The sequence below is a fragment of the Panthera tigris genome, chromosome C1 (genome assembly GCF_018350195.1).
Source record: "Panthera tigris isolate Pti1 chromosome C1, P.tigris_Pti1_mat1.1, whole genome shotgun sequence".
NCBI lineage: Eukaryota > Metazoa > Chordata > Mammalia > Carnivora > Felidae > Panthera > Panthera tigris.
The window spans coordinates 58,411,653-58,421,217 of NC_056667.1; the positions used below are offsets into that span (position 1 = coordinate 58,411,653).

General features: G+C 47.3%; 1 protein-coding gene across 1 annotated transcript; it reads right to left on the bottom strand.

Annotated features, from left to right (window-relative positions):
• Positions 1-1,587: 1,587 nt before the first annotated feature.
• On the bottom strand, positions 1,588-7,026 carry LOC122241445. Its single transcript, XM_042997572.1, is given in 8 exon segments — positions 1,588-2,217; positions 2,220-3,161; positions 3,164-3,629; positions 3,631-4,764; positions 4,766-5,043; positions 5,046-5,608; positions 5,610-5,959; positions 5,961-7,026. Coding segments are annotated over 8 exon segments (5,181 nt in total). The 5' UTR covers positions 6,978-7,026; the 3' UTR covers positions 1,588-1,786.
• Between the last annotated feature and the right edge of the window lie 2,539 nt (positions 7,027-9,565).

Sequence of the window (9,565 nt, forward strand, 5' to 3'; positions counted from 1 at the left end):
AGGCCCGAGTAAAGCGGAGAGCAGGGTAGTTAACCATGGGGACGCATTGAACCAGGATTCAAACCACCCTGCCTCCCGTTCTCTTTCTCTTTTTCATTTGGCTAGCCCTTCTCGGACCTTGGCCATAGAATCTCTTACTATTCCTGTGTGGTCAGCATAGAAGCAACACTCTTCTCCTAGTGCTGCACAGAGACCACCTTGCTGTAGGAACAGCAGGTCTAATCCTCTCCTGTTTTGTAAAACTACTTCCGAGAGGGAGGTTAGGGACTTTTCAAGGGAAGTGATGGCAGTCTCTATTCTTTCTATATCTTTATCAACTGCTTCTCTAAGTATACTAAATCCCTTGTTTTGTATTGTTAAGGCTGAGATCCCTGTCCCTGTTCCGATGGCCCCGAGTCCAAATATGGTGGCTAGAGTTAGAGCCCCTGCAGTGATGAGTTCTCTCTTAGTTACTCTTTTGGGTGCTATCCATGTCTGGTCTACATACTCAGTTGTGTGGTATATGATTTCTGGGAACACAATTACCATTATACAGAATTCTGACTGATTGAACATATCTTTATAGAGGCAAGGAGTTAATCCCGCATGAGAACAAAGCCACCATGAGTTATCTGGTGGAATAATCCAATTTTTTGAAGTATTGAATGTATTTCTGTTATCTATGCATAAGTGGCTATATTTTGTTGGCACTGTTCCTATACATGTCCCATTTCCTGAAAGTACAGGTAGTGTGAGGCCGGGTTTCCTCTGTCCCCAATTGCAAGAGTCTGAGTTGTCTGCGGTGCTATAGTTTCCTACTATTGCTACTGACTCGTAAAATGGAGGTTGTATAGAATAGCATAACCAACAAGCTTCTGTCTCCTTAGGGTTAGTATGGTTTAAGGCCTGATAAGTGGAATTTATCATTACCCATAAGGGGTCATCTTTGAATGGGATTTAGATTTTTTGGGGTTTTCTTGGGGTCCTGGTTACTGTGGTCACCTGAGTGGCCGAAGAGCTAGTACTCTTGCTCGTGGTATTAGTAGGCTTATTTGTGGGCCCTGGAGTAGTAGTAGTAGGCTTACTTGTGGCCCTAGTAGTAGGCTTACTTGTGGCCCTTACTACTGGATTCGGTCCTACTAGCATTGGTGGAACCTTGGGTTTTACTTTTAGTTTTATCTGAATAACAGTTGCATAGTAGCGTGGCCCTCGATATAAATAGATTCCCCAACTAAGTCCAGAGGTCCATCTAGTATCTTTTTTTCCGTCTTCTAGAAATTTAATGCGGACAAGGTTACAGGGACCTGTTCCAAATGTTAGGCCCGCTAGCTTACGTTTGGGGCAGGGGCTAGCAAATTTCATGTCAATATAATGGGGTTTTACGTTCCATTTCGAGTTTCCGTCATTGGTAGTGATGCAACTCCAGGACTTACAGTAGTAGCTTAAAATTCCTCCACATGTGGTGTCAGCATTTGATCCGAACCCTGGACATGCATAAAATCCCCTCTGGCTTAGAGTTCCCCCGGTGTATACCCATATACGCGTGTAGGGGCTTGGCTTTGGTGTTTCCCTGGGAGAGGAGGGAGTAATCCCATGGAGACAGCTACATCTTCTAGGTTGAAATATAGGTCGGGCCACCAAGAATTTAAGGGGGTATCTGATTTAGTGGTGGTATTATAGACTTCATGAGTTTCTAAATTAATAATTTCCCACGTTAAGGTATAGGGGATATGAGGGTTGCCCGCAATACTTATCAGTCCGTAGAAAGTGAGTAGGAGTATGCTGATGAGTGTTCTTTTTTTGGTCATTATGGGTCAGGAGCTGGTCTGGGTCTTCGGCGCAGAGTTAATTTTAAAGGATGGGTCTTACTCTGGTCAACTGTCCGGGCTGTGTTGGCTTCCGGCACAAAGTCTTCTCGAACTGCAAAGGGATCAGCTGGTCGGGCATGGGTGTAATGGATCCAGGTAGCAATCCCGTCGACCTTGAGAGCGGTGGGCGTAGTCAGGATCACAATGTAGGGTCCCTTCCACCGTGGCTGGAGGATCTCTTGCTTATGTCTCCGCACGTATACCCAGTCTCCAGGTTGGTAGTGATGGGGCTCAGGGGGGGGGCCGGTCTCATAAATGGCTCTCAGTCTGGGCCAAACTTCCTTATGGGTGTGCTGGAGTTCCCTCAGGGAAATCAGAAGTTTATGATCATCAAATTCAGTTAACACATTAGACTGTAGGTTGGGAATTATAGGGGGGGGGGGGGCACTCCATACATGATTTCAAAGGGGGTTAATCCCAGTTTGTAAGGGGAGTTCTGCACCCTGAACAGAGCGTAGGGGAGTAAGACTACCCAATTAGCGCTAGTCTCCATGGTCAATTTAGTTAAGGTCTCTTTTAGAGTTCTATTCATTCTTTCTACCTGCCCTGAGCTTTGGGGTCTATATGCACAATGTAGTTTCCAGTCAGCCCCAATAAACTGAGCTATCCCTTGTATTACCTTTGAAATGAATGCTGGTCCGTTGTCTGATCCTATTAGGGTAGGGAATCCGTACCTGGGCATGATGTCTTCCAACATTTTCTTTGCTACTACCTGCGCAGTTTCATGCTTGGTGGGGAAGGCCTCTGTCCATCCTGAAAAGGTATCTATAAACACTAACAAATATTTATATCCATATTTTCCAGGCTTTACCTCGGTGAAGTCTACTTCCCAATAGGCTCCCGGCCTGGTTCCGTGGGTTCTGGAGCCAGGGTTTTTCCCGTGGTTGGTAGTGTTAGTTAGTTGGCAAGCTTTACAGCTAGCAACTATCTGTTCAATTTTTGTCCTGGAGTCTCTAATGGTGATCCTAGCATGTCTTATTAAGTCCTGCATTTTTTTGGTGCCCATATGAGTGGCTCGGTGCATCTTGGATAAGACTTTATTTCCCATTTCTTCTGGGAGAATTATGCTACAGTCTGCTGCTCTCCACCATCCGTTAAGGCACTGAGTTAAAGGTAATTTTTGGATCCAGTTTAGGTCTTCCTTAGCTTAGGCGGGATTTTCTGGTAAACTAGCTGAACCGGGGTCTGGTAGGGTGGTCATTAAAGCACAGTCCACCTGTAAGGCTGCCTCTCGAGCCACCTGGTCAGCCAAATTATTTCCTATGGCCACCGGTGTGATCAGTTTTTGGTGGCCTGGGCAATGTATGATGGCTGTTTAGGCAGCCAGAGTGCCTTTAAAAGAGCCAATATTTCTTCTTTGTTTTTGATAGTTTTCCCCTCTGCAGTTAACAGTCCCCTCTCTCTATATATAGCTCCATGTATGTGGGCCGTAGCAAAAGCATATCTGCTATCGGTATACACGTTTAGTCTCTTGTCTTTTCCCAGAGTCAGTGCTTTGGTTAAGGCCACAAGTTCAGCCCATTGGGCAGAGGTGCCAGCTGGCAAAGGCTCTGCCCAAACAGTCTCAGTTTCAGTTGTGACTGCTGCCCCTGCGTACCTTTGACCCTGATGTACAAAGCTACTACCGTCAGTGAACCAGGTAACCTCGGCGTCTGGTAGAGGGTGATCCTGTAAATCTTCCCGAACTCCATGAACCTGTGCCAATATCTCAGCGCAGTCATGGAGAGGGGTATCTAAGTCCGGGTCTGGTAGCAGGGAGGCAGGGTTCAGTGTTCGGGGGGGGGGGGGCATAAATGATTCTGAGGGGATTTAATAATAGTCCCTGGTAGTGAACTAGTCGGGCGTTACTTATCCATAGGTCAGGAGGTTGTTTGAGGACCCCTTCGATGGCATGAGGGGTTGTAACATGTAACTCTTGTCCCATAGTTAACTTATCAGCATCCTTTACCATTAGAGCTGTAGCAGCGATCATACGGAGGCAAGGGGGCCAGCCAGCCGCTACTGGGTCTAGTCTTTTTGAAAGATAGGCAACGGGCCTGGGCCATGGGCCAAGGAGTTGCATCAGCACTGCTTTGGCTACCCCCTTGTTTTCATCTACGAAGAGATGGAAGGGTTTGGAGACATCGGGGAGTCCTAAGGCTGGTGCTGACAACAGGGCGAGTTTAATTTGTTGGAAAGCCTGCTCAGTTTCCTCGGTCCATTCAAAGGGCGCCTGTTCTCGGGTGACCAGGTAAAGAGGCTTAGCCATCTCGGCGAACCGAGGTATCCACAAGCGGCAGAACCCGGCCGATCCCAGGAATTCTCTCACCTGCCTTCGCGTTGTGGGTCAGGGGATGCGGAGGACGGTTTCCTTCCGTGCATCAGTGAGCCACCGCTGGCCTCCTCTTAACAGATACCCCAAGTAGGTTACCTCGGACCTGCAAATTTGGGCCTTCTTTGCTGAAGCCCGGTACCCCAGGGCACCAAGTGTCCGGAGGAGGTTCCTGGTGCCTTGCAAGCAAGCTTCGGCAGTTTCAGCGGCGGTTAAAAGATCGTCGACGTACTGCAAGAGAGTCACTTCGGGGTTTTGATTCCGGTACTCACCCAGATCCTTGTGAAGTGCCTCATCGAATAAGGTGGGTGAGTTTTTAAATCCTTGGGGGAGCCGGGTCCAGGTGAGTTGTCCATTTATGCCCCTCTCAGGGTCGGACCACTCGAAGGCGAAGAGCTCTTGGCTTTTGGGGGCCAGAGGCAGGCTGAAAAAAGCATCTTTTAAATCAAGGACAGTATACCATTGTCTTTCTGGGCTGAGGGCACTTAGGAGGGTATAGGGGTTGGGTACTGTTGGGTGTATGTCCATGACTCGGCGGTTAACTTCTCTTAGATCTTGTACTGGACGGTAGTCCGCACTGTTAGGTTTTCGTACAGGCAGCAGGGGGGGTGTTCCAGGCTGAATGGCAGGGACGCAAGATGCCTAAGTCTAGGAGGCGACGGATATGTGGCATGATGCCATTTCTGGCCTCCATTGACGTCGGGTATTGTCGGACCCGAACTGGATCTGCCCCCGGTTTCAGCTCTATGAATAGAGCTGGGCGATGTTTAGCCAACCCCGTACCCCCGGTTTCAGCCCATGCTTCTGGAAACTGCTGGAGCCAGGGCTCTATGGTTTGACTTTGCGAGGGTGGCTCCTGATGGAGTTGATATTCATCTTCTAAATTAGAGTAAGTATGGTCATGGGTTGGTTGTGAGGGCTAGTCACTTGGGGGCCCCCTGGTGTAAAATGAATCTGGGCCCCCATTTTAGTGAGTAAGTCTCTTCCTAATAAGGGGCAGGGGCTGTCGGGGATGACTAGGAAGGAATGGGTGACCTTTCCATTTCCTAGGTCCACAGTCCTCTGGGTGGTCCAGGGATATTTTTTTATTCCGGTAGCCCCTTGGACCCAGGAAGATTTTTCAGAAATTTTTCCATGGGGTCTGATCAAGACCGAATGTTGTGCCCCTGTGTCGACTAGGAATTGCACTGGGTTCCCCTCCACTTGTAGCGTTACCCTAGGTTCGGGGAGGGGATCCGAACCCCGTCTTCCCTATTCTGCATCTTGAGTGACGAGGGCGGGTGTGGTTTTTGGCTGCCACAGTTTTTGATTATGACGTGGCTTTTTCTTTTTAGGGCATTCTCGGGCCCAATGGCCTTTTTCTTTGCAATAGGCACATTGGTCTTTATCTAGGGGCTTTTGGACAACAGTGGCCAGGACTTTGGTCATTTTTTTCGGTAGCTTTAAGTTGCCTGTCCTCTGGAGTCTCTCTATTATTATAGACACGCTGGGCAATGCGGAGTAAGTCCTGAATCTGTTTTCCCTCCAGGTCCTCTAGTTTCTGGAGTTTCTTTTTAATATCAGTGGCTGCCTGATTTACAAAGGCCATTACAACAGCAGCTTGATTCTCGGGGGCCTCGGGGTTCATGGGGATATACTGTCTGAAGGTTTCCATTAATCTTTCTAAATAAGCGGCAGGGCTCTCTGTCTTACCTTGTATTACTGAATACACTTTTGCCAAATTAGTGGGCTTGCGTGCAGCAGCCCGGAGACCCGCCATTAGAGTCTGGCGATAAATGCGCAGCCGTCCCCTACCTTCTGCCCCTACCTTCTGCCGTGTTGTAGTCCCAGCCATCTTGTGGGGGTCGGGTCAAGGGAAAAGCTGCATTAATGAGATCAAGGTTAGCAGTGGGTTGGCCGTCATCTCCAGGCACCAGCTTTCTTGCTTCCAATTGAATTCTTTCTCGCTCCTCGGTGGTGAACAGGATTCGGAGGAGTTGCTGACAATCATCTCAGGTGGGTTGGTGGGTGAACATAATGCTATCCAGGAGAGCTATTAAATCTTTAGGGTTATCAGAAAATCGGGCATTCTGGGTTTTCCAGTTATACAGGTCACTGGTAGAGAAGGGCCAGTATTGAAGTCGGGGGTTCCCCGTATCATCGGGAGGCCCTATTTCCCGTAAGGGTAAAGCTACGGTGGAGTCAGGAAGGCAGAGTCTTGGCTCATGTGGGGCCTGCCTACGGGTGCGTCCAGCTGGCCCTTGGATTTCTCCCCCATTAGGCATGAGCGCGGGTTGAGCTTCCCTATTCTCTAGTTCTTCCATCGGCTGGGCTATGGGAGGCTCTGCCGGCGCAGGGGGAGTGGGGTCAGGAGCAGGGATGGGGGCAGCTTGTGGAATAAGAGGGGGAATCTGGTAAGGGGGAGGGTCGAGAGAAAGTAAATCTTGGCTGTCGGGGAGGACAGGGGGTGCAGTTGGAGTTAGCGGCTTGGGAGGGTTGATAGGTTTAGCCGCTAGGATTTGGCATGACCCTGCTGTTAAGAAAGAGGCCATCCAAGGAGGTGGATTTTCCACTAAATCTTGCCACACCAGAATATAGGGAATCTGATCCGGGTGACCTTCTTTCCCTGACAGGAAAATCCTTGATTTTACTTTAAGGACCACAGGGAGGCAGAATGTTCCCTCTGTAGGCCAATTGACCCCAAAGGTGGGCTATTCAGAGTGGCAGTAGGTGATCAATTTTCTTTTGCGAATGTCTAGGCGTAAGCTGTGTCCTCTAGCTCTTACATCCTTGAAGTTGGTGAGGAGGAGGGAAAGAGGGGTGCTCTGCGTTTGGCCCATGTTATGATTCTGAGGAAGAGGAGAAGGGAAGGGGGCACGGGCAGCACGGATGCGGGGGTGGGGGGGGGTTGCCGCTGGCCAGGGGTGGCACGGAGGGGGCCCTGAAGCGGCTGAAACTAGCAGTGGAGGAGTTCATGCAGGCGACCTTTGAGGGTGAGACTCCTGGCGGCTTGGCTGGGCCCCGGGGCGGAGGGGTGGGAGGAAAAGCCGCAGGGAGCTGAGGAAGGAGAAGAGAGGAACAAAGGATGGAATAATTAATTCTGATTAGCCGAGAAAACACTTAATTCCAATAAAGCATCCGACCCATGAAAGAAAAACACAAACTAACAAGAATCTTTCGCAGCGGTTCCAACTTTCTGGTGCCGTTTCAGCCAGCCCCACAGAGAAAATTATGATTAGGATGGCGGTAATTACAAGGGCCCAGGGGTGACAATACATTTAGACTGACACAGAAGTACTCGCGTACTCGGCCGTCCGCGTCCCTCGCGGGAACTTAGGTGCCTCTTAGCATAGGCGGGCAGGTATAAACCCCCTGCTTGGATCAAAAATTTTGACCGCCTTAAGCCATATGAGGATCACCGCGGAAATCGGGTTAGAGCCCACTCGAATCCCGAAGCTTACGCCGTGGGACTACACATAGGGTAAGTCAGGCGCGTGCCCCTGACTCCCAACAATCATTCCAGTCAATTTAACAGACAGACACACAGACACACATCACATCAGAACATGGGTAACAATGGGCATGCCTACTGGTTTTTCAGGCGCCTAGAGATTTAGCACTCTGGACTAATTTATACAGAGAAACTGGAAGTCCATAGAGAAAGTGAAAGTGGTTAACTGGCAAGCGCGTTGGGCGTGAGTGGCCCACAGAAAAGAGTCCTGATGGGCCAAAAAGGCCCCCCCGATGGGCCAGAAAGGCCCCCTGTGTCAGTGGACGTCTCCAACTGACCCTGGCTGGGTGCCCTATAGCGCGTCCGCCAGGGTCACACCAGCTTCCAGACAGAACCGGTTCTCCAGAGAAGAAACACAGATCAGAGAAAAGGAAGAACGTTAGAGCCGGCTTACTTACCGATCGATCGGAATCAGATACGACCCGTTGACCAGAAGTCTGGTGGGCTCAGGGGAGATCTCGGTGGGACCTCCAGGGGGATGTGGAATGTTGGCTTATTGACTAATACAGGGTATTAAAAGATACAACATAGAAAAACCCATTCTTGAAAGTTGTCTCCCTCTAACAGTAGTTAGGTATTTTTGTTTATTTTACATATAGTCCAAACTTGATTTTGTGTTGGAATTAAATTTGTGTTTTCATTTTAAAAACACATCTTTTTCTATTCTTATCCAGAATATGCCTTAATATTTCAGCTAAGCCATTCTCCAACTTCCACTTCCTATTATTTCCCCTACTTTTTTCTTTAGAAATAATTTTTCTCCCATTAGTACTCTTAATTCATTAAAAGCTGATTCCCTGTAGCTTTGGACTTATTTTGAAGGAGGATTTTACCAAAGATAAGCATGTTTGGCTTCACTTCTCTAAACTGAACGTAAACTATCTTAAAATAGTAAATTTTATTGTAGAATTGATCTTTTTCTTTCCCCCTATACCTTAAACCAAATACTATTTCAGTCATGCACGACGAGCAAGGTTGTACGACCTTTTTTGTATTCACACTAATTATTCTTCAGCCCATTTCAACCATAGAAATAGATGGTTTAAATCTCTAGATTTGAATTGCTTTAGTTAGACTGATTGATTCTATCTCATTAACCTTTCGGTTATTGTCGGCTCCTTTTTGTATGTGTTTTTTCTATAAGGAGAATGTTGTACAAATGGCACAGATCATTAAAAAAGTGATAAATTGAACTTCACCAAATGAAAACACATTTGCTCATTGAAAGATATCATTAAGAAGCTGAAAAGGCAGGCCACGTATATCTGACGAAGGACTTGTGTCCAAAATATATAAAGATCCATTACATCTCAGCAATGCAAAGACACACAATACAATAAAAAAATGAGCAAGATGTTAGATCAGATACTTCACCAGAAAAATATGCAAATGGATTACTAGTCATTAGGATAATGCAAATGAAAATCACAATGAGATACTACTACATACAATGAAAATGACCAATGATACTAACTGTTGGTGAGGAGGCGGAGCACCTGGAGCTCTCACAGGCCTCCTGCTGGGATACGAAAGAGCACAACCATTTGGGAAAGCGTCTGGCAATTTCTTATAAAATTAAACATTTACTTACCATAAAGCTTAGAAATTCCACTCCTAGTTATTTACCCAAGAGAAAGATAAGTGTATGCAAATGCTCTTAGCCACTTTATTCAAAATATCAAAAAGAAAAGAAAAGAAAAGAAAAGAACCCAAATGGCCATTAGCTACTGCATAGATAAACAAATTGTGTCATTTCCATACAATGGGGTCCTACTCAGCAACAGAAAGGGGGGGGGATCTACTGATATACACAATAATATGGCTCCATCTTAAAAACACCACTCCAGCTGAAAAAAGAGAGATGCAATAAACTTCATTTTTTATGAGCTCATTTATATAAAATGTTCAGAAAAGGCA